Consider the following 22,485-nt stretch of genomic DNA (forward strand, 5'->3'; position numbering starts at 1 on the left):
GTAAACGGCTGACCCACTTTTTTTTTTTTTTTTTTTTTTAAAGCACTGCACATTGAGTTGAAAGCCAACACGAAACTAACACTTTTTCACACAGGAAGTACAATAATAATAAATAAATGAACGTAACCTGAAAGGAAAATACACACACAAAGAACGTGTGATGATTTTCTAAATACGTCATAAAGCCTATTATTGCACCGACATCAATTGATTAAGTTGTACTATTTTGTAACTTCATTTTCAATTACACTCCGAGCTCCGTTTTTGTTCCTTACTTTGAAAAGTGTCCACCGGAAGTAGTCCTTTTCTCACAAAAAAAAAAAAAAAAAGACTTCACACTCATCCGGCGTGTTTTGGACTTGCAAGGACCGCGGAGAAGCAAGTTTGTCGAGACTTGAGACCCGACCTGAATAAATTATAAAAAAATAAATAAACAGAGGAAATGGATTTCAAGAAAAAGCTGTCGTTGGAGCTTGACCAACGGTCACCGAAAGACGTAAGTATCCGCTTTTATGGTTCATTTTGGGGAGACATATATACACGGTCACGCTACGGCCAAAAGCAGCGCGGTGTGAAGCTGACGAGCACATGGCGCACTATTTCAGGGTTCCGAAAACGTTAAAACGTCGTGGAAACCTGCGAACGATGCGCCATGTTCGGGCAGGTAGTCCGGAGTGAAAGTGGATAAAATGGCCGAATTTCGCTTATTTTGGAAACCGACGTCTTTCATCTCTCCGGCCGTGCGGACACATGGCGCCATGTTCTTTATTGTATTTGGCTTACGTGTTTAACGCGCGTACGTTTTTGTTAACTTTTGTCCTAAATTGGGTCAACTTGTGCATCGGCGTTTGGCTTATGTTCAACTATCGAACATAAAAGAATCATTTTATAACATGTATGAAGCCGATCGACGCATAAGTGCACGTGCTCAAAAAAAAAGAAAAAAAAAAGCCAAAGCAGTGAAGTTGAATAAGTTGTGGTAAGAGTGGTGCGATAAACACAAACTAAAACCTTCCCTGCGTTTTTTTTCAAATTTTATTGTGACCTTTTCATTACCACCATGACTGGTGCGTTGTTGCTAGGATGGTTCCAGATATTAGCCGTAGCCTTGGCGCGTTAAGGGCGCGCGGCTAGGCGGCGTGCTAACACGCTAGCTGCTAGCTAGCCGAAAGGTTCTTCGTTACGAACTTCGACGTGACTTTCTCGCCGAGCTCTCAACGTCAAGTCGTCAACCCTCCTGTCGATTTCTAACTCTTTGTACACGACTACGGTACCGTAATTGTTAGCTAGCACAAGGCCAGCTTTAGCAACGGTTGTTTACAACGTTAGGTTTGGACCAGCACAGTCGCTCCTTGACTTAAGAGTTGAATTGGTTCCGTTTTAATGGAGGAAAAAAAAACTGTGTAACATCGTCATAATAGAAGAGAATTTCAAGAAATAAACTGATTGTTTAAAGTGTATTACTGCATAGTAGCATATGAGTTGTGTGCCTTAAGGGGCGTGGCCTAGTGAGATGATTAGTTGGAGTCGTTTTACGACGCCCCTAACAACAACAACAACAAAAAGTTGGGGCCCCCTGAACACATAACTACACAGTATACTGGTACCTGTACTGTATTACAACAATACAAACCTTGCTGCATTTTTAGTATCGTATATCTACATAGTTGTGAAGAAAAAAACAAAAAAAGGACATGCCAGCCCAGAGTAATGTTTTAAAAATAATATTCACAAAATATATAATGTGTACAAAAACCAATGACAACACCCTGGACATGATAATAGCCTGGACATAATAAAAATAATGTTGATCATTGTTAAATATTGCCATAGAATATTATTGTAAAATGTTTTGCATCTATACTTGATCTGTGAAGCGAGTGCAGATTATTATTATTTTCAAAATATCATTACAGAGTGTTTTTTTTGTGGGGGTGGGGTTGAGGGAGAATACAGATTTATTCATTTATGTTAATATATTTTTAGCCCATATTTTGAGTGGTTTCACCGACGCTGTTGGTTATCCTGCACTCAGGTCCAGGAGCTGGTTCTGGATAACTGTCGCGCCGTTGATGGGAGAATTGAAGGCATCACGGAGGAGTTCTGCAATCTGGAGACGCTGAGTCTCATCAACGTCCGCTTGACCAGTTTAGCAGATATTCCCAGACTGGACAAACTGAAAAAGGTAGGCAACGTTTCATGTATTTCTTTTCGGGCACTGTGTATTGCTTAAAGCAGAGAACTTGAGTGTTTGGTCGTTTGCAGTTGGAGCTGAGTGACAATAGGATATCAGGGGGTCTGGAGGTTTTGGCAGAGCGGCTGAAAAGCTTGAAGCATCTTCACCTCAGTGGCAATAAGTTTAAAGACATCAGCACCCTGGAGCCACTGGTATGTCTCGCTAGGAAACTGAATCGGAGGTTGACACGACCCCTTTACTAAAACCTCGCGACGCTTCATCTTTCTACCAAGAAAAATCTGCCTCAGCTGAAGAGCCTGGACCTCTTCAACTGCGAAGTGACCAACCTGGCCGACTACAGAGAATCCATTTTTAAGCTGCTTCCCAACCTCACCTACCTGGATGGCTTCGACATCGACGACTGCGAGGGGTCCGACTCTGAGGGTGAGATGGACGGAGCTGAGGACGAAGACGAAGGTGAGGCTTCCCGTCCTCGTTACCGACAACTTAACTCATTCACTCGCCGCCATTTTCACATTTCGCAGTCCCGTTCGCTCCCGGCTGTTTTACTGGATTTGGACTGATTTTGCAAGGCCCACAGAATATTGTGTTCTATTGCTTTTAAAGCATGGAATCTATCAAAAGAAAGATTAAAGTCTCTTCTTTCATCAGGAAAAAAAAAGTATGTTTCTATCTGTTTCCATTTTGCAGCAATTAGCATTAGAAAAGAGCTAAGTTTCATCAGATTTTACAAATCTATTCAAAATTGTAAGTAATTGAGGTTTTTTTCTACATGGCCCTGGTTGAGCTCCTTTGCTCTGCTGCCACCTGCTGGACGTTTGTGTAATAATTACCATTTCTGCAACCGTTTGAGGCTGCATCAAAGCCTTCTGTATGCTCTAGCATTAAAAAATATATATATATAAATACGTCTTTGGGACACTTAGAACATTAAAAAACAACAACACGTATTTGAGTTAACCGACTTTGCACACATAAAACACTTTTTGTTTTGTGTTAATTCCAGGCTGCGACTCTGAAGACTTCGAGGATGAAGAGGAAGAGGATGAGGAAGACGTGGCTGTAGAGGACGATGACGAAGATGACGAGAGTGGCGACGACGAGGTGAATTTGACGCCACATTCACGTGTGACGGGATGGGAAATGTGTTGTAAATTCCCTCCGAAAGTTGCCGTGCACCTGAAAAGCACCATTGAAGTTTGGAAGCCCGTATCTGATGTCCTCTCTCTGCAGGACGGCGGACACATGAACGGCGATGTTGACAGCGATGAAGATGATGACGATGAAGAGGAGGATGAGGACGACGACGGTACATAACCCGCACCCGCCTGCCTGCACACTGCTCATAAGCATATTGAGAAATATTAAGAGCAATTTTGTTATCCCATTTAGATGACTGCTCATCTCCAGCCAAAGGAGAGAAGAGGAAGAGAGACCCCGAAGATGAAGACGACAAAGATGATGATTAATGCCCATGTGACCTCTTTCTCGCCAACTCCCGGGCTGCATTCCATTTCTCCAACTGGTACCCTCCCACTGATGCCATGTCACTCTTTTTTTCTTTTTTTTTCTTTTTTTTTGTGTTTATGTGTTTTGTTTTTTAATAACTGGCATCGAAAGTTGAATTTAAAAGCTCGACACGACAGGTTATTCAATCCCGCGAGGACGAGCGGTTCGGAAAATGGACGGCTTGATGTTATTGAGTTTTCTGTCTGCTGTCATCGCAAATTTTCTCACGATTCAAAGTTCCTACTCTCTGCTCCTACGCATCAAGATAAACGCATCGCGAGGTCGTTAAGTGTTTTTGTTGAACACATCTCAAAGAAAGTCAATAAGTGTGTTTGTCGTCGATATTTAGAACAGTCACGTTTGTATGTAGTCGCGGCAAATATGCAATGCCAAAAGGAGGTACTTGCACCCAAATATCGCCCAACAAACCAGATGATGATGTCGTCAACCCCTCAGAGTGCTCAGGGCAAAATGTTTTTTCCTTTTTTGTTTTTTTTCCCCTTCTTGCTGCCAACAATTTCCCCCCAACTGAGAAATGTTGATTGTCCGAGGGGGTGAACTTTTTACCCCCGTTTCGCCCTATTCTTTTTGCCTTTACGTTTACACTGACTTTTTTTTTTTTTTTTTTTTTTACTTGATGTAAGTTAAAGGAAAAACTACACAAAAAAACCTACAAAAATGGAGTTTGTAAATAAAATCTTAACATTTTTGCTTTTTCCGTCTCAAATCTGGATTGATTTCCTGGACCTCTCAGTCAGCCCTCCAAAGGAATTTAATTCAAGAAGTGCACAAATAAAGTGGTTTGATCCTTTTATTGTTGTGGTTCTGTGCTGAAAACGTGAGCGCGTCAGCCGTCACCGTGTGGCGCTCTGGTGGTCGTTGGTGCATCTGACTTCCTGTTCCAGCTCGGCGATCCTCACCTGTCGGCCGGCAGCAAGAAGACTCGCATTAGCTGGCAGGGAAGCCGTGCGATTGTTATTACGACGCCGGCAACGACATGTACTGACGTCTTTCTGGTCGAGTATTTCTCTGAGACCTCGGATCTCCTCCTGCTGGTTGTAGAACGCCTCACGGAGCTGAGAAAATAAGGTCAAAGATCAGATTCTGGAGCGGTCACGCACTGTCAGGCAATTGGATTTGAGCTAATTTTACAGGAAATCGCTGAATTAAAAGATTTAAATTTTCTAAGAAATCGAATTTTATTGGTTACAAAAGAAGCAATATTACTATTGTCATGATGCGGGATGCCTTCAAATTTTCAGTGCTGACAAAAAATCGTTTTCACCTCATCCTCATTGGTGGGTGGCGGCCTCTCCGTAGGCTCACAGCAGTGGGGCGTGACATCGTACGTCCACAGCTGTGACTCCTCATCTGGCTGCCTCCCTAAAAGCTTGCACTCCTCTCTGTGGTATTTGGCATCCTGGTAGGCCAGCTGCTCCTCCAGGAAGTTCTAGTGCGCCGATTAAAAAATGTCTTCACTTTTGTTTGCCGTCATGCCTGAGTAGCGGGTGGTTTATTCATCCGCGATGTCAACATGGGACGTGAAAACATATTTGTTCAAATGACCTTTAATAATGTTATTGTATTGTAGTTAAAGGGTGACGCGGTTGCCGTTGCTCAAGCGGGAACAAAGCATATTCATTCAAGAGCTGCTATCAGCTGCAGCCCCATGCCCTGTCACTCTGCACTCTTGACTTCCTCACTTATGTCAACCTTCAAGCTTATGTAGGCTTTCATCCGACATGTTCCTATGATCCTCTTTTCTTTTTCTTGCAAAGACATCAGACACACTTATGATAAAGTTCAGGGAAAATGTCCAACAAGCAGGCCAAAGCTTTGATTCAAAGACATGCGTAAGAGAGACTTAAAATCCTTGAACATCTACCAGGACAACTGGGAGGCAACGACCCTCGAATGTTCAACTTGGAGAACGGCCTCACAAACAAAGAACTGTATCCACCCTAACAGGGACTGATACTCCCGTAACTAACGCTGAACAAACCCTTCGAGTGCCACTTCAAGTCTTTCGAGACTGAAGGTTGCCTTGCCCCCAGAAATCTTGCTCAGCCGGGCGTTCAGCGATGGCCTGGGAAACACAATTTGACCCTGGAAAATATTTGTCAAGGGTGAGGGCAACCAACCATGCACTGAATCGTTTTTGTCGATGGGGGGGTACCAATGAAATCACATTTGGCCGACAGAACCGAGAAGTGCTTGTGCCATGGTCAGCGACATGCGCGGTTTACTGTTCATTGACGGAGCAGTGCTGTAAGAAGAGCACCAGCAAACATTGGCTAATATGTTACTAAACCCACCATTTCACCCCACCCTCAAGTTCGTACCTTTTCAATGAGGCCAGGTGTCCAGTGTGGTAGCACTTCAGTGTCGGGGTCCTTGGGGCACCAGCTTTTCACTGCAAGGCTTTCTGTGTAAGGGTTGACTACTCTAGTGCCAGGATGTAAAGATATCAGAACTGGGCCTGCTGGAGCCAGCGGAGGAGTTTCTGCTGAGTTATTGCGGAAGACCGTCATCTGCTGTCATGGTGAGACGGTTCACTGACCTCTGTTGATTCCCGCTAGCCACTCTTGAGCTGTCATGGCGGCCCGGTTTCCCGCCGTCATCGGGTAGAGATCCTCATGGAACGTCGTCGACTGATAGGGCGGACAAAACATTGAAGCTTTCCAAATCATCGACCGAGCTCATAATGGAGATCAACCTTCTTGCGCGGCACAATCATGGACAGCGGCTCCACCAGGCCTTTGACGGCGATCAGGCGATAGAATCGGAAAATCTCGCAGACGTTGACATCCAGGCCGCGCTTTGGCATCACCGCTGCAGTGCCACAGGTCACGTTAGCGCAGAGTAAATCATTTGGCCTTTCCAAAACAGCCGCAACTTTAAAGGTTCCTGCCATTCATTTCTGATATTTGAGCTCTGCCACTGATGATTTGATTCAATTTTGTTTTGCAGTTACAAGTAGCCAACTGATTTGAACATTTGTCTTGAATTGTGTGGACTTTGAATTTGTCTAGACCTCACGTTGGTCCGCATCTCACCAAGTCCTTTGTGAGGCAGCGGGGACCTGAACTCGGTCAGAAAACTGATGTAAGGTTTCTCTGAACTCAGCTCGTAGTACCTGATGTTCCCGTCACCCTGCAGTGCACACACACTTCAGCTGAAATTGAAGTATTGGACTTCAGTGTTGCTGTAAAGCTACGGCAGCTTTGTGAGTCGCACATTGATTGAAATGGATGCACTGACCTTCCCAGCTAGGTAAAGCATGTCGGTGTCTGGATCAAAGAAAGGGAAGAGGACGCCTGCAGAACCATCTAGATCTTCTTCGTACAGAGGCTCCGACAAGTCGTCCTGCTCCCAATAAAACACAAGATGTTGCTTCCTTCCTGTCTTTTTGTCGGAAAACAAACTAATCAAGAGTCAGGGATATTTGGCTTTTGGGTGAAACTGGATGAACCCAACCCCCCTGTACAGGTGAATTTAATTTGACATTCTTTCAACTTCAGAATCTATCTGTCCAACTCTTAAACGTTTCCATACTTTTCGCATAACTTGCTATTCTCAAAAAGGGAACAAAATTCACCGGGTCCCAGAGGACGAGCTGCCTGTGGTTCCAGGGCGAGCAACCGGTGCTCAGCAGCATCTTTAAGCCTCCGATGTACACGACTTTGCTTGCCCTGTGAGACTTGTTGCAGGACACCTACAGTACCAGCACACAAGGTCGTACATTCTTGTCACAAGCCTCGCAAGATACAACACAAAAAAAACACACCTGAAGAGTCTTTCCTGTGCGAGGATCCAGCACTCGAACGCGTCTGTCCTTGGACGCCACTGCCAGCCGGTTTCCTTCCTGGTTGAAGCTGACGGACAGCAGCAACATCTCTGACGGGAAGCGGTGATGGACGGGTGCCATAACGACACGCACCGGACGCTTGAGCACCGACCCATCCTGGGACACGTCCCAGAGGAGGACCTAGAGCCGAGAAATAGATCTGTTTAGGAGTTATTTCTAAGACCACTAACTGCCTTTATTTGGGATCCAACCTTGTAGTCGTAGGCTGAGCTCAGAAGAAGGTTCTCGGCAGTCGGATGCCACTCGATAAGCCCCACCCTCCTGGAATGACCAATCAAAGTCTTCCTGGCCTGGGTTAGGTTCCGTTGGATGCCACAGAGCGGAATGTCCCAGATCTTTACCTGTGTGGCGACACGTTAAGGCGTGAGCGCCGTAGAGCGCAGAAGACAGAAGTCAATCTACAAGCACCGTGCAGTCCTCTGAACACGAGGCGATGCAGCTGTCATCAAACGGGTTCCACTTGATGTCAAGAACCTGTGCCCTGTGACCACACACCCTCGGGTGCTGAGGGTCGACTCTACCTGTCTAGAAGATTGGAGAAGTCAAAACATCTCTTCCTTTTGTGAGACTGCTGATGATTACGGCTGTGTAACTACATGATGGATGGGCAGCACCAGGAAGGACCCGCCCCCGGTGCACTCGGTCACCGTGGCGATGAAACAAGGGTTGACGGAGCAGTACTGGTTGTCATGGACGCCACGCGTGATGGGAATGCCGTCGTAACTGCGCTCCCTGCCGGACGCCTTCCCAAAGACGTGGCGGAACTTGGAGCAATGGAAGGATGAGCGCCACGACATCTGCAGGAGAGAAACGCTAACGTAAAGGGATCGTTCGGCTTTTTTTAACATGAATCTCAATTTCATCCTCACCTCCCGTGTGTGCGACCAGCACTGACTTACCCCTGACAGCGTTCGGTGACACGCGTTCTGGTCCGGCGTTGGACGAGAGGAAAATAGTCCAGCAAGCTGGCTGGGGTCTCGTTAATAAAGCGTTTTTCTTCTAAAAACTATTTGTTTTCAAAAGCGTGATACATTTCCATCACAATACTCTTTCCTGAATAAAGTCAGACGCCATTACCGCCAGCCACTACTTTTCTGTTCATTCGTATCATTGCGCGGCGCCTTGTAGAGCGCTAACCGACGCACTGCAGCCAGCTAGCTGATACTTCCGCCTCAAGTTGTTTGCCTTTTCGGCGGAAGTTTCCTCTCGTCCAACGCCGAACCAGAACGCGTGTCACAGAACGCTGTCAGGGGTAAGTCAGTGCTGATCGCACACACGGGAGGTGAGGATGAAATTGAGATTCATGTTAAAAAATCCGAACGATCCCCCTTTAAGAAGGCCAGATTGAACTTTTTGTGAGGTTGCAGCGCCCTCTGTTGGTCAGGTGGTTGGTACCGTTTTAATTATAGTTAGGCACGTCTTGGCCACCTATATTTGTTGTTAAGACCCATGCTAATCGACAGACGAAGTTGGTCGCTTCACGTTCAAGCTTAGCTTAATTTCTTAATGTGTGCGCGCATTCGCAGGTAGGTGCCCCAATGTAACGTTACCAGTAATTTGTCTGGCAAAAATCTGGGCTTAAAAAAACAACAACAAAAAACGCTATAAAGTTGTGCCTTGACTCAATAGTGCCCCAACTTGTGAGTTTTAAGTTTAAGACGTCGCTTGGGTGTTAAGGTGGGAGTTGGGGCCGTGTGCCTGCTGAGGTCAACGTACTGCATGATCAAGTCACATCAATTATGTAAAATGTCCTTATTAGGTTTAATATTCTCATCAATAATAAATCAATACACGCGTGCGCACACAGCGACAAATTGGTCGTCTGTAACAGATCAGGCCTACTTTAAATATTCATAAGTGGCATTTAAACTTCCTGTTTGGCAGGTGGGGGAGGAAAGCAAGTAACATCTGTGAAGGAGTCGGACGTGCTACTTAATAATGACTTTTTTTTTCTTTTTCTTTTTTTTTGGTAGACGTTAGTGAAGTCAGTCTGCAACAATACGAGGCATGTTGTTTTGTGGTTGGGGTAAAGGTTGGTTCAACTGTCGTGCTAATGTTGCTAACGATAAGCAACAGCGAACAGCCTAATTCACAGAAACGCTCCAAATCACTTGTCAGTTAGCTGCCAAACAGTCTGAAAATTGCAATTGTTTTTCCACTTCTCAGTGGTTTTACCACAAGAATAAGAAAAAATGTAAATCTGGCTGATAAGCTATCAGGGAAGATGTTTTTTTTTTAACCAGTAGGTGTTGGCAAGATTTGGTGCCCAGTTAACATGGTTCTCTCTGTTTTGCAGCCTACAAGGCGGAAGGTGCAGAAAAAGGACGTTTCACTGTTTACTAGCTTGGTTTTCACTCAAATTGAACTATTTAAACACGCTCAAAAATTCTGAGAATGGCTGTAGTTGTATGCAGATTACACATTATGGGAAAATAATCTGTTCGGTTGTGGGAAGTCCACAATGGCTGACATGTTACCGAATAGGCCATTTTACCTCAAAATAAAATCTCCGATTTTTCTTCACAAAAAAAATCGATTTACGATTTACGATCAACTAAAAATGACATAACTCAAAGTAATATTTGCTTTTGTTTTATTAAACAACAAATAAAAACTTCCCTTTCAAAATTAAAGTGCAAAGTGTCCGCCTTAAATAAAATACTTCTAGAAACAAATCAAACACATTGAATTACATTTAGAAAGTGCAAACTTAGAACTTTTTTTTTTTTTTTTTTTTTTTTAGTAATTAAAAACTCAAAACAACTTTTGCTTCTATTGTAACATAAGTAAACATTTCCTTTACAAAATTAAAGTGCAAAATGTCTGCATGAAATAAAATACTTGTGGAAACAAATGTAACATAACATTGAATTACATTGCAGTGCAAACTTTTTGTTTTAGTTATTAAATGACAGTGTACTCAAATTTTTTGCTTCCATTGAATCTAACACAGAACATAACTAAATATTTCCTTTTCAAAATTAAAGTGCAAAATTTCTGTCTTAATAAAATACTTTTTGGAAGTAATAAAAATACATTTAATAAAATATTTCATTCATAATGACTGTGGCTTAATTGATCATATGAATGTACAAATATTTATAAAAAAAAAAAAAAAAAGTGGGTTTGGGGAAACTCGAATTAATTAGTTTAAATCGTCCACAACAAATAATTCGAATTAATTCAAAAAATTGATATATCGCTCAGGCCTGTTATCAAGTAGAAAATATAACGAGCCACGCCTCCCTGTGGGGCCGCACATAACGCACATGCCAGAAACCACCACTGACTTGACCACATCACAAAGCCACACCTTAGCTTAGCACGAAGAGCGGAAACAGAAAGAACAGCATGTCTCTTACGTATTCAATGTATGTCAATGTTCATCCTCTTGTCTTACCTCCGACACAGTCATTTAGAGATGACACCTGGCGATGCCTCGATGACAGCTGGAAAAACACCTGGATGAAAGCTGGGCTTCTCAGCAGGTGCAGACCAGTCTCAAGTCCAGGCGAGGCACTGCTTCCCCGCCGACTTTCGACTTCTCACGGCACATCACCTCCTGATCTCTGATGTTCTGCCTCCCCGGGCACGTGAGCCGAGGTGGCTTTTATGCACGGCTGCCCGCACACAAACGCACCGCAACACGTGACACCGGCGGCAAGACATGCTGAGGTGGCCTGCCGTCTATGACAACTTCACTGCTGCAAAAAAGGTGACAGCTGAGTTTCACACACCCGTCCTTCCTCGACGAACAAGCAATCTCTCTTTTAAAGTCATTTACTGTAGTATAAAACAATAGCACACTGTTTCCCAACCTTTATTGAGATGAATGGCACAAACACCAAACAAAGATGTTACAAAATCACACATTCTGATGTTGTCTCAGTTGTACTCATTGTGAAATCTCGGCCTGTTTCATTGAACCAAAACCTATAATTCGGTTCTATGAAAGGAAAAGGGTAAGACACAGGTTAATTGTACATTCTGCCATCTAGTGGGAAAACATTTGATTATTCCGCCTGTATATGTTGCTGGAACATTTTCAATCTCATCAGTCTATATAGGAAGAAGAGGGTGAGGTTGAGGACGAGGAAGCTTCCGGAGAATCGATAAACAGTGGCTCATTCAGGTCCTTTTCAGCCAACAAACCACTGGAATCAGCTAAACAGAACATAAGATGGAACCACAAAATGTTATTTCCACGCAAAATGTCAAAAAAACTTGTGGTTGTCTTACGTGAGGTGATGTCGTTTTGATCAGGCTCCTTCTCAGCGGCTTCACATGAATCCGACTTCTCGGGTGGGCGGGCCGTGATTGCCGGGTTGGAGTCTCTGATGTCGGAAACCTTCGAGTGGTTTACGTGCTCCTCTTCTTGCGGCACTGCAAAGTCAAGGTACAGTCAGATTTCCGTCACCTGATTCTGGGTTTATATGAAAAAAAACCAAAAACAGTACCGTGCTCCTCTGTTTGTGGAGCTGTGCCGTTGGACACTGGAGACACGGAACGGTCACAGGACGTCTCGTGGCCTTATGGGATCACAACATTTGTCAGCATACGGGATCTGAGCTGACGGAATTATCAGATGGCAAATCTGGTGTCAGACTATGAGTAACTCTTTGCTGGTCCGATTACTTCAGTGTGCTAATAGGATTAATGTACCTTCTGTCAGTGAATGGAAGTTTACGGGCCGGTATTACTGATTCTGAAGGCTCCGTGTAGTGAACACTTGACACTAAGACTTTGCACCAGCACTAATCATGACAGGCACCGGTTCAGCGTGAAAAGGAGTATTTAAGAGTGCACCTTGGTCATCCAGGTTGAGGGCCTCAAAGTTGCCCGCAGGCTCCTCAGCATGATTGCCAGGAGTCGCACGGCGTAGGTCGAACGAGTATGCCTACAAGGAACATCAAGCAATGAGAAAAATGGCTTCTCCATCCTCAGGGGTGAGGCCAATGTGTCACTCTTACCCGGGACGCTCTCCTCAGCAGGTAGAGGATGATTAGAAGGATGACGATCACCAGTATCAGCAGCACCAGCAGAGCGTAACCTAAAGAGCCGGGCCGGCATTTTGACAAGGGTCCAAATAGAACACCAACATCCCGCTATTTACTTACCCCAAACATGGGAGACCCCGGGCGATGCTGGAAGGGACATCCATTGTCAGTAATGCCATCCACTTGTTCTGCGTGCTGGTGAATGTCCATTGTGACTTTACCTGCTTCTGTTGTGACACTTTTTGTGGAAATTGTGGAAACCGCGGTGATGTCCGCCGCTGGTGTTAAGGTCTTCTGCTCGTCAGGATCAGGAACTTTGCTGCTTGGTGTCTTGGTTTCTTCTTGTGTCCCAGGTGTTTGTCCCTATATGATGAGGTTTAATTCTTGTTTCTTATTGATTTTTGAAGTGACATCCAAGTACTCGCCAAATTAGAAGTTGAAACTGTGCATAATAGCCGAAATATTTTCCCCCCCACTTCATTTGTATTTAAGTATTAATACGTTTGCATGTACTGTAATCTTTTAGAACTGTCATTATGCTTGGCCTCGAGGAGCCCAGTGCACATTTTTTTAGATGGTATTAAAAGTTTGAAAACCACTGGCTTAGGATAAAGAATGAAGGCGGAGATCAACAGCACCGTAGCATTTGACAGCAGATCAAGTTGATTTGCCGAAGTCCCGTTCTGAAGGAGCGCCATTGGTGTTGTCAATGTCTCCATGGTTCTGGACGCTAACGTGGGACCTTCATGAGCAAATATGAAGGAGAAGACATGAGATGCGGACTGGCAGGAAGACAAGACAACCATATCGACTCCATTTTGACTGTACCCGAAGTGCGGTCGCCTGGGGTCACTGTCTGGTTTTGTCCTCGGCAAACGGTCGCTACTGCTAAAACTGAAAAGACCAAAAGTGTTGAGCTGCATCTGGAGACTTGATTTGCCTACCCGTGTGAAGGATCTGCACGAATGCGAACGCGCATGTGAGGTCTGCAGCTGCACCCACCGAGGAGGACGAGTCGAGGGCTCATCTTCATTGCGATCGAACCGATAATGGTTGACGCAACTTCACATCTCAGTCTGATGAAATCTCGGTAGAAAGCTCCTCTGCCGGTTTAGTACCTCGTATTTTTACCATGCGACGCTCGCAGCACTCTGTTGGCCTCACTTTTCAGGAAGTGAGACACCAACCACAGGGTGAACAAAGGCCACAAAGACACAGGATGTCGTTGCTCGCTCTCCTCAGTTATCACACTAAGATGAGATCACTACCGTTTGTCTAGATCGAGAGGTTGAAATCAAGTTAAGACTGTGGATTTACTGGTCGATTTACTGTACATTGCCACCTTTACCTACCGTCGCAAGTTATGGGTCATAATGAAAAGAACAAGATCACGGATGCTTGCAGCTGAAATGAGTTTCCTACACTCAGCTCAAATCTCGGTCAGCCGGGAGAGACTCAGTGTAGACCCATTGCTCATCCTCATTGAGAGGAGCCAGATGAAGTGGTTCAGGCATTTGTTTAGGATGACGCTGGGATGCATCCTACTTGATATAATCTGGACATGTACCACTAGAGAGAAATCCCAGAAGAAGACGGTGGAGAGAAGTCTCCCGGCTTTCTTAGGAACGCTATGGAATCACCCCCAGAAGAGCTCGATGAAGTGGCTCGGGAGAATGAAACCTGCTTAAAGTGCGACCCTATACCCGCCTCCAGATAGGTGAAAGAAAATAATTGATAACATACATTCGGTGTCATAGTGAAAAGGCAGTTCCCCAAACTGGTCCCACAAAGGTTTTTGTTTTAATTGTATGATCTATGGAAAAGATACAATGAAAAAAAGGATCAGCTCTTGTATTCAACATAAATAGAATCATTTACACATTGTGCGACACAGTACAAAAATTCAAGGGCTTCCAGGACATATAAATAACAAAGATGACTCTTCAAAGTGGCATTTTCAGGTGAGGCCTTTCTTCTTCTTACTCCTCTGTGGTCCAGTCCGGAGTGATGCTATGCTCCAGGGCGATGGCGGCCAGCTCCTTCAGGAATTCTGCATATAGGACAATGGCGAACACTCGGCTCTTGTCTTGGGGCGGGATGGCCGGGCAGGGAGGCAGCAGACCAAGGTGGGGGGCTGCGAGAGAGTTCCTCACAGAACCATTGGGAAGAGGGCGGCCTGGATCTTCAACGCCCTGAGACTCGAGGCTCTCTGGAACACATCCAGATGTGTTGGGCCTCAATGCACGCCATCATTTAACACTGGTTCAGTATTGTTTTGTGGACAAGTGGCCACGCTCACTAACCTCGAATCTTGCTGTCTTGGTCTTTAGCCAACAAGAACCTCCATGCCTGTGTGACCATGGCGGGGTACTCGGGTCGATCCCGGATGTAGCGCTCAATTTGGCCGTGAAGTGACACCAGCACCTACACAAGCACACACATTAACATTTGGAGAGATGCCTTAAAGCTGCGGTTTTCAAGGGGTCTGCGAGTCATAACTTGGGGGTCCGCTTTTCTGGTCAATTGAATTTAACTAAATTTTCTTGAAGTTCCTTTCTATCAAACGGGGGTCTTGAATACAGCGGTGCCTTGAGATATGAGCTTAATTTGTCCCACGACCATCCTTGTAACTCAAAACATGACTTTTAAATTGAAATGAATGGAAATGCCATTAATCCATTCCAGCTGCGCCTAAATGAGCCAACGAAAAATGTTTCCATGGTTTTTATAACCACCTTCTGGTTTGCACGATTTGGCCATCAGGAAGCAGTACAATGATGACACAAACGTAGAAGACTAAGTGACTGCAGTCATATTAGTCGTTTTCCACCAGAGACAAAGGTATGCCTGTGTTACATGTGGGGTGAGTTGAGTTCACTGCCATCACACAGCATTCATATTTGAAAAATGTCAAAAATGAGGTAAGTGCGCGTGTTACCTGGTGCAGTGTACAAACACCAGCCTGCTGGTGTGTTTGTGTGCTGAGCAGGAACGTTCTCAGCAGAGGTTGCGGGTATGACGCTAGCTGAGCCAGGATGCCTGTCACCAGCAGGTTGACTGCAATTGAGTTCTCCAGTAGGTTTTCCAGCCGGGACAGAAGGACGCTGATAAAGGGCCCTGTGGCATCACGGGAAAATATTGGTGTGAATGAGATTTCGTGAAGAAATTTGCATCAGTAGTCCAACAATTAGACTGCTGTGAGGATGTAAGTAAACCCGGCAAGGTGATGAACTGAACAACGTGCACTGGGTCAACTTGGTTGAGTTGACCCTAAACGATGAAATTGGTCTTGTCTCTTGTACAACTAAATGTTGTAAATCGTGTCATCGGCGAAAGCTCTGTCATTTTCCACCTGGACGTTTGTGTGATGTCATGGTCTGTAAACCCACCTGTAAACGGAACACTGTGCCTCTCCCCATCTTCTTCTTCCTCCTCCTCCATCATCTCCTCATCTCTTTCCTCTCCATTCTCACAATCCTCCTCGACCAGTCTTTGCTTCAGCTTTTGAATCCGCCTCCTGAAGGTGGAGATGTCATCTAGGATGTTGTCGCAATCCGGCTCTGCCCCTAAAGAGTGCATTAGTTCATGATACTGGGACAAGAAGTCATTGTCACCCTGGACTTTGTTGCCGGGCAGATTTGTCAGCTGACACGTGGAGTCTGTGTTTGTCAGCATTGCATGGCCGTTTAGTGAAGAGTGACTTTGTGCATCCAGTGCGCAGTCTGCATTACAAACGTCAGGAATGCGATCGTCGATGTCCTCAGTTCTCCTCGAGTGGCTTCCATGATCCTCACTCCGTCTTCCCTCCTTTCCTCCTTCCTCACTCATCCTCCGTGATGACATAATACAGTTAACGGTTTCATGTACTGTCCTTCCTGAGACGCCGCCTCCACGTGCTCGTCGATTCGCTGCCAACATTCTTTCCAAAATAGCAGCCTTGGCATCTTTTTGGGCCACAAGATCGTAGACCAAAACATCCTCTTCAAATTCATTCTCCTCCACATATGCGCCGTGCACCAGCTTGATGGCGCTGCGTCGCATGTCTTGGATGTAGCGAGGAGGTAATGGTGGTAGGGGTGCAAGAGCGCCACCAGCCGAAGAGGACAGATCCTCATCCACAAAAAGGTCATCCCACTCCAGCTCCAGAGCAGAACCGGTTCTTCCTACGTGGTTACTCTTGAATACGTCATCCACGGAGGAAGAGGTTGGGGAGGTACCAACAGAGTCGCTCTTTAGTTTCTGTTCCATGTCTTCGTCATTTGTGTCCTCCACTGCTTCAGATAGTTCTTGGGCCGGTGGTGGGTTGTGGCCGTCGTAAGGTGCAGACCAGTACCGACACGCCCTGAGGGACACCACAACAACACAGTTTCTTGGCACCAGGATGCCACGATATAGTGCCAAAGCAATATTTTGATATTGTCGCTATCCCGCAGAAGCACTGACCTGTTGGAGGCAGCGATGGCTTGTCGGGCATCCGAGAGGTAATGGAGGTAGTTGACTTCCATGAGGAAGTCGGAACCTCGCCAGTAACCAACGCTCTCAGCCACTGACACATCTGACCAACACAGAGCACACGTTCAAATGTGAGACGACCACACCATCACCAAATGACCATCACCTGCTCCTTTGGGCCAGTGGATGTGCTCTGAGGCTCCGTTTGTGTTCGGCAGTTGGACGGGACACCAGGAGGGCAGGAGTAGCAAGAAGGAGGCGGCACTCGAGGAGCACCAAGCCTTGTGCTTTAAGGAGGACCGCTGGTTCCTGCTAAGGTGGCTGCAAGCAATTAAGAACCTGATGACAGATGACAATTAGCTCAACAAGGGACAATGGACTACTCCCTGCACGCAAACATCGGCATTTTTGCCCATCAGGCTGACCTGAAAACGAGCTGCAGCATTACGTCTTCGCAGAAGAGACCGATGAGCGTCCTGAACAGAGCCAGCGACACCGTACCTAACTGAGGAGCACCATGTCGAGGTCATCTCATTGATTTGGATGTGCTTTCAGCGGCACGTCAGACGCGTTACCTGGAAGGGTGTGTTGACTCTGCTGACCAGTGTGTCCAGGATATGCACGTTGTCGTGTGTGTGCAGCAGGACGAAAGACAGGAAGGTCTGCAAGAGGGCGGGCTCAGAGATGGAGCGCAGGAACAGGTCCAAGTAGGCTGTGGTTGTCATGACCTCTTCCACAGTCAGCTGTACACAGACACGCCTACTCCTTTAAAAAAATGTGAATAGCTAGGGCAATAATATTGAAAACATCAAATCAACAAGATGAACAAGGATGTGTTTGTGTACCTTATGCAGCGCGGGAGCCAACACGGGCACCAGGAACCCGTTGTGGATGTAACTCAGCAGCTGGGAGCGGATGGAAGGATGAGTCACCTGGGAGAAGTTTAGGATGAAGCACAATGTTGGCTTTTTAAGAATATAGTTTTTGTGTGAGGGATGGTCCATTACGCTGGTAACGGCGCTGCAGAAGCCAAGCGAGTGCAGGAAGTGGACAAGAGCCGGAACCTGTCCAAATGTCACATCAGTGTCATTTGCTCATACGCAATAATGCCAATCAAGACATTCTCTGCGTGCAGTTGTCCTGGTTACCTGTTGCCAGTCGGGCTGGTCCAGACAGTGCCAGTCTTCGCTGTAAACCTGCAACCTGGCTGGCAGAGAGGAGTAGAGGCCAGAAAGACCAGTGGCCAGAACCTGCATGCAGTACACCGCGTGACATTCAGTGCTAATTAAATGACGACCAAGTCATTATTCTTAAAAATGAAGACAGTGGTGGGACAAATCACTTTTGAATTTGACACCAGTCCCTAAAGGTGAATATGGGTCACAACACAAAACCGAACACATGGATCAAAATTCCAGAGTGGATTATGTGGGGAAAGAAACGAGAGATTTAAAAAAAAAAAAAAGAAGTGATTCCTTAGTCCATGGAAAGGGGAGGAGCCACAGATTCAAGCGCAAATCAAAACAAGAGCAGCGTCAGTGGCGGCGAAGCTGCTCCATTCACATGCTGCAGATTTGCTAATCCCGCTCTGGACCACTGGCCAATCTCGTGCTGATTTACTAATCTGCAGAAGATTGAGGTCAGAGTAGTCACATGGCTTTAAATCTGAAGGTGACACTAAAACTCCTCAAATCACTATGTAGGTTTTTATATATATATATATATATATATATATATATAGTGGACTATGTAGTTCACAAAAAAATCGAACTCAAAATCCCATAGTAGTGATCAGGGAGTAGCGAATAAATAAATGATTGAGAACGTAGCGAATGAATAATCTCGCTAAATGAATACATGTCGCTGTTAGGGAATAAATAATAAGTGAGGCGATTCGTTTGCGATAGATTCAACATGGCCTGGCCTGCAGGTTGCTGTAAATAAACACTGAACCCGGTTTCCTCAATTGGCTGCTAGTTAATGATGCACAGCGCCCTCTGGTGCTGTGGAGCCGTCACGGCCCCTCCTAAAATTTGACCGGGAGTAACTTTCCCCTGACCAAACCAACACCTTGAGCTTGTTGGTTTGTTACATAATGTGCGATAAGTGAGATGTGAGGCCCTTTGATCAAGTAGCATTAACTGTGCACAGCCTTGAGTAGTTGTGGCGTTATTTTCTCATGGAAAATGGATGTTGTGTGTGTGGGTGAGGGACTTACTGGGCAGAAATACGTATTCTGGGCAATGTGCTGGGCCACTCGAGGCTCAGAAGCCGAAAGTGACATGATGAGCAGAAGAGCTTCTCGGGCCTGCTGACCGACCGGACCTTGTCTGAGAGAGTTGAAGGAGGAGGAGGAGGAGGAGGACCTTCAGGGTGTTGTGCTCGAAAAGAGTTTTACTCGATGTGTGTTGAAGAACCTGTGCGTGTACGGAATAAGTAGGGAGAAGAGCAGGAAGTTGGCGGCGCCTTGGTCCTCGCTGGTGTGGAAGAACAGTTCCAGCACCGAGGGGTCCTTCACCAGAGTTGCGCACAGCTGGTTCAACAGGAGGACCAGCTCTGCCTCCACGCAGCTGCCAGAGTCTAAAAACGTGAAGACCGAGTGGGCAATTCTGCTGAGACGCAGCGGTGGCTAATCCAGGTCCAGAAAGTAAAAACCCTGCCACAGTTTGGCTTTAGTCACAGGAGGTTCTACTTGACCGACTGGTAAGTAACTTGTTTACCTGCTGGTTGATTAGATGCACCTGTGGCTAAAGCCAAACTGTGGCAGGGTTTTTACTTTCTGGACCTGGATTAGCCACCTCTGCTGAGACGACATCGCATAGCGTAACGTACCTGCACCGGCGCCGCCGCAGGAGGCCAGTAGCGTCATGAGTGGTCGCAGCAGCGGCTTGTGGTGCAGCAGGGGCTGGTGGGCCTGGGTCAGGAGCATCTGGTACATCCTGAGCTGCTCCAGTTTCATGTCCTCAGTGAACTGTCGCCTCAAGCTCCACAGGAACAGGCGCTCCATCACACCCTCCAGAACCACAAACTCCAAAATGGGACCCATCGCTCCTCCTGAGGATGGGCATCACCAGCAGGGAGAGATGGTGGATTCGAGTCATATGACTTGACTCGAGTCAGACTCGGGTTGCCATTTTGTTTCACTTGTCTTTACTGCATGACCGATTTCTAAGGTTCGCAAGGTTAACGTCCTGAAAGACTCAAAAGATTCTTTCGGCACTCACCTTGACCCGCCTCCTCCTCCATGAGCAGGAACAACATGTGTTCCACATAGTTCTCAACGGCGCTGGCCTCGTCAGCCGGGATGGACGCGAGGCGTGCGCCGCCGCTGCCGGCGTGACCCGAGAGGAAACTCAGCGCGCTGGTGCCGCCGCGGCCCGGCTCATGCTTCTCCAGGATCTTCACCACCTGGAGGCCAAGGAGATCCGGTAAACCGGAGAAGCCATCACATGACACTGGAGGCCATTTGGAACTCCGGACTCACCTGCGCCCAGTGATTCTTAAACACGATCATGCACGTTTCCGGGTCCACGCCTCGCAGCGTCAGCGACTTCCTGCGGTCGCCGCCGCCCACGGACGAGGCCATCATCCTGACTTGTGGCGGGACAGCTGCGGCATGTTTGGGGGACGGCGCGGGGGTCCGGCCGTTGCTCTTAGCCCGGGATCAATCGCTGAACAGTGAGAATGTGTATGAGAGTACCAGTTTGATCTCTGATACGTCGATTCGACTACAGTGGTGGCTTGAATTTAATACACTTTGTGCTACTCCTTCTGATGTGCGTGTGAGCCTTGGCCACTTGGGGGCAGTACAATACAGACATGGAGAAACACATGAAGAAGACTTTCACAACTGACTTCGTAATTCTTCCTACTCCGTTTAGACATGTAAACCATCACGATTGCTGTGAGTTTCTTCTTTCTTTTACATTTTTATCTGCTACTTGTTTATGTTTATACGTTCAATAAACAAACAATAAATTGCAGTAATGTTAGCCACTTTTCGCAAAGGATAAATAATATAAGCTTTTGAGTATTGTTAAATTGTTAGTCTATTGTCGTTGCATCGTTTGTGCTTGAATATGATTAGCTTAAAGCGCTATAATACCGCCACATAGATGCGAGTTAGCCCGACTATATAGCATTGCTTATTGTCATCAGATTTAAGATTGCTAATTTGGAGGCAAAATGAAATACACAACTCTTTTTGACATTTAATTTGACATAAAACTATCCAAATTGTATGTCTTTTTTTTTTTTTTTTTTTTTTTTTTACTCCTTTATCAAAAACATCTCTCACATCTCAAGGCACCACTGTACTCACTGTACTAAAGCATTTACGCCACTTCTCTACTAAATTGTCCTGAACAGGACCAAGAGGTTGTCAGCAGCCACATGTAAACAGGAAAACGAGAACGGGACCCACCCAGAGTGTTCCGGTACATTCCGTAAATTCCCAACTCCAAGAAATCCTTACAAGCACCTCCAGCACCGCAACGTGGATGGGCCAGTCGATGCCTGGAAGAGAAAGTAGCAAGTGTTCACAAATGATCACGTCCACAGCATTCCAAGTAAATCACAATGCCCCACTGCTGAATTATTACAAGAGTTTATTATTTGGTTAGTGGTGTGGCGACCACCATGCTGCCCGCACAAGAATCGAAGCCCTAACGTGTTTGTGGAGGAAGGAGATTAATCTGGAATGAGATGGTGATGTTTAATCCCAAATGACCAGTGTGTGTGTGTGTGTGTGTGTGCTGTCCCCATTCAACTCAGACTGTCACATGCCATCACACAACCACAGATTAAGCACACAAAACAAAAGGAGGGTTTCTTTTTTTCTTTTGAGTCTGCTGTTCATTTAAATGACTTTTTCTGACCATGACACAGTGCCATGTTGTACAACACGCACACCCACACAAAGTGTCAGTTTTGAATGTTTTGGAGTTACGGTCGGCCAACATTTACATTGTGTCTCTAAATGATTAACATTAAAATGCGCAATTTCATATTTAAATTACATTTTCAACAGTTTATTCATTTGGAATACTAACAAATAACACAATTTACGATGATGCAAAGATGCTATCGCTGTCCATTGCACAAAACTCAGGGACTAATATTATATTTCAACAAGTCAAACTAATTATTCAGTTGTTTTTATTTACCTTGGCAGTTGTGATTTAGGGGCCTGGCAGTCACTCCTGAGGGACGTCCCAAATACTTTTGTGAGCTGAGCTCCGCTTCTGGGGCTTTAAGTGTCTGAGCTGTCAATCAATGCTAGGTCATACTTGACCACGCCCACTGGTTGAGCACACCACGCCCCCGGGGAGGTAGCTCCACTTGTCTTCTTCTTTTTCATTTTAATAAAACGCTTGACTTAAGACCAAGCCAATTTCATAAGAATCGTTAAATTTACAGGGCTCTAAAAATGTTACTGTGTTATCTTTCAAAAATATTTTCAG

The 22,485-nt window shown here is 45.8% G+C and overlaps 4 protein-coding genes and 1 long non-coding RNA gene across 12 annotated transcripts; 2 read left to right on the top strand and 3 right to left on the bottom strand.

Moving 5' to 3' along the window:
- Positions 1 to 255: 255 nt before the first annotated feature.
- LOC144003859 (acidic leucine-rich nuclear phosphoprotein 32 family member D-like) lies at positions 256 to 4,518 on the top strand. Of its 2 annotated transcripts, none has more exons than XM_077500505.1 (7): positions 256 to 496; positions 2,036 to 2,185; positions 2,266 to 2,388; positions 2,470 to 2,653; positions 3,204 to 3,301; positions 3,431 to 3,506; positions 3,590 to 4,518. In XM_077500505.1, the coding sequence occupies exons 1-7, from the start codon at positions 443 to 445 to the stop codon at positions 3,664 to 3,666; spliced, it is 762 nt and encodes a 253-aa protein (XP_077356631.1). In that variant the 5' UTR covers positions 256 to 442; the 3' UTR covers positions 3,667 to 4,518. The 2 variants fall into 2 exon arrangements, with proteins under 2 accessions (XP_077356631.1, XP_077356632.1); XM_077500506.1 differs by lacking the exon at positions 256 to 496 and adding an exon at positions 638 to 664.
- Positions 4,504 to 11,238, bottom strand: LOC144003855 (coronin-2A-like). 5 transcript variants are annotated; one of them, XM_077500497.1, is made up of 14 exons: positions 10,975 to 11,238; positions 8,171 to 8,371; positions 7,983 to 8,099; positions 7,766 to 7,915; positions 7,494 to 7,694; positions 7,305 to 7,421; positions 6,968 to 7,072; positions 6,763 to 6,859; positions 6,423 to 6,538; positions 6,267 to 6,357; positions 6,049 to 6,185; positions 4,992 to 5,156; positions 4,714 to 4,782; positions 4,504 to 4,626 (listed from the first exon to the last, which is right to left on the bottom strand). In XM_077500497.1, exons 1-14 carry the CDS (start codon positions 10,987 to 10,989, stop codon positions 4,561 to 4,563), a joined length of 1,647 nt encoding a protein of 548 aa, XP_077356623.1. In that variant the 5' UTR covers positions 10,990 to 11,238; the 3' UTR covers positions 4,504 to 4,560. The 5 variants fall into 5 exon arrangements, with proteins under 5 accessions (XP_077356623.1, XP_077356622.1, XP_077356625.1 ...); XM_077500496.1 differs by having other exon boundaries at positions 6,049 to 6,188; XM_077500499.1 differs by lacking the exon at positions 10,975 to 11,238 and adding an exon at positions 8,474 to 8,799 and having other exon boundaries at positions 6,049 to 6,188.
- On the top strand, positions 8,957 to 21,691 carry LOC144003860 (uncharacterized). Its single transcript, XR_013279099.1, has 3 exons — positions 8,957 to 9,100; positions 10,986 to 11,289; positions 21,392 to 21,691. It is a non-coding gene; the product is annotated as an uncharacterized LOC144003860 (long non-coding RNA).
- LOC144003858 (uncharacterized) lies at positions 11,379 to 13,764 on the bottom strand. Its single transcript, XM_077500503.1, has 10 exons — positions 13,574 to 13,764; positions 13,400 to 13,465; positions 13,210 to 13,313; positions 12,793 to 12,934; positions 12,692 to 12,718; positions 12,545 to 12,624; positions 12,381 to 12,471; positions 12,032 to 12,103; positions 11,814 to 11,957; positions 11,379 to 11,738 (listed from the first exon to the last, which is right to left on the bottom strand). The coding sequence occupies exons 1-10, from the start codon at positions 13,602 to 13,604 to the stop codon at positions 11,629 to 11,631; spliced, it is 867 nt and encodes a 288-aa protein (XP_077356629.1). The 5' UTR covers positions 13,605 to 13,764; the 3' UTR covers positions 11,379 to 11,628.
- Positions 14,350 to 22,279, bottom strand: LOC144003853 (FHF complex subunit HOOK-interacting protein 1A-like). Of its 3 annotated transcripts, XM_077500494.1 has the most exons (18): positions 22,189 to 22,279; positions 21,447 to 21,538; positions 20,508 to 20,694; positions 20,248 to 20,431; positions 19,856 to 20,077; positions 19,441 to 19,603; positions 19,242 to 19,353; positions 18,172 to 18,273; positions 18,031 to 18,087; positions 17,869 to 17,955; positions 17,599 to 17,766; positions 17,449 to 17,528; positions 17,190 to 17,362; positions 17,015 to 17,126; positions 15,961 to 16,913; positions 15,510 to 15,688; positions 14,875 to 14,995; positions 14,350 to 14,780 (listed from the first exon to the last, which is right to left on the bottom strand). In XM_077500494.1, exons 3-18 carry the CDS (start codon positions 20,610 to 20,612, stop codon positions 14,551 to 14,553), a joined length of 3,048 nt encoding a protein of 1,015 aa, XP_077356620.1. In that variant the 5' UTR covers positions 20,613 to 20,694; positions 21,447 to 21,538; positions 22,189 to 22,279; the 3' UTR covers positions 14,350 to 14,550. The 3 variants fall into 3 exon arrangements, with proteins under 3 accessions (XP_077356620.1, XP_077356618.1, XP_077356619.1); XM_077500492.1 differs by having other exon boundaries at positions 17,869 to 18,087; XM_077500493.1 differs by lacking the exon at positions 22,189 to 22,279 and having other exon boundaries at positions 17,869 to 18,087; positions 21,447 to 21,713.
- Positions 22,280 to 22,485: the final 206 nt, after the last annotated feature.

Source organism: Festucalex cinctus, chromosome 16 (genome assembly GCF_051991245.1).
Source record: "Festucalex cinctus isolate MCC-2025b chromosome 16, RoL_Fcin_1.0, whole genome shotgun sequence".
Lineage (NCBI taxonomy): Eukaryota > Metazoa > Chordata > Actinopteri > Syngnathiformes > Syngnathidae > Festucalex > Festucalex cinctus.

Excerpts from the sequence above, each read along its gene's own strand:
- LOC144003858 (XM_077500503.1), bottom strand. The coding sequence starts at position 13,604 with ATGAAGATGAGCCCTCGACTCGTCCTCCTCG. Across the intron at positions 12,472-12,544 it reads TGCTGAGGAGAGCGTCCCGG|GCATACTCGTTCGACCTACG; the intron begins GTAAGAGTGACA and ends TGTTCCTTGTAG. Across the intron at positions 11,958-12,031 it reads TCCACAAACAGAGGAGCACG|TGCCGCAAGAAGAGGAGCAC; the intron begins GTACTGTTTTTG and ends TTGACTTTGCAG.
- LOC144003859 (XM_077500505.1), top strand. The coding sequence starts at position 443 with ATGGATTTCAAGAAAAAGCTGTCGTTGGAGCTTGACCAACGGTCACCG. Across the intron at positions 2,389-2,469 it reads TCAGCACCCTGGAGCCACTG|AAAAATCTGCCTCAGCTGAA; the intron begins GTATGTCTCGCT and ends CTTTCTACCAAG. Across the intron at positions 2,654-3,203 it reads AGCTGAGGACGAAGACGAAG|GCTGCGACTCTGAAGACTTC; the intron begins GTGAGGCTTCCC and ends TGTTAATTCCAG.
- LOC144003853 (XM_077500492.1), bottom strand. The coding sequence starts at position 20,612 with ATGATGGCCTCGTCCGTGGGCGGCGGCGACCGCAGGAAGTCGCTGACG. Across the intron at positions 19,604-19,855 it reads CTGCGGCGGCGCCGGTGCAG|ACTCTGGCAGCTGCGTGGAG; the intron begins GTACGTTACGCT and ends TCACGTTTTTAG. Across the intron at positions 17,529-17,598 it reads GAGTCAACACACCCTTCCAG|TTAGGTACGGTGTCGCTGGC; the intron begins GTAACGCGTCTG and ends GGTGCTCCTCAG.
- LOC144003855 (XM_077500496.1), bottom strand. Across the intron at positions 6,539-6,762 it reads GCTGCCTCACAAAGGACTTG|CGGTGATGCCAAAGCGCGGC; the intron begins GTGAGATGCGGA and ends GTGGCACTGCAG. Across the intron at positions 4,783-4,991 it reads CACCCACCAATGAGGATGAG|CTCCGTGAGGCGTTCTACAA; the intron begins GTGAAAACGATT and ends TTATTTTCTCAG.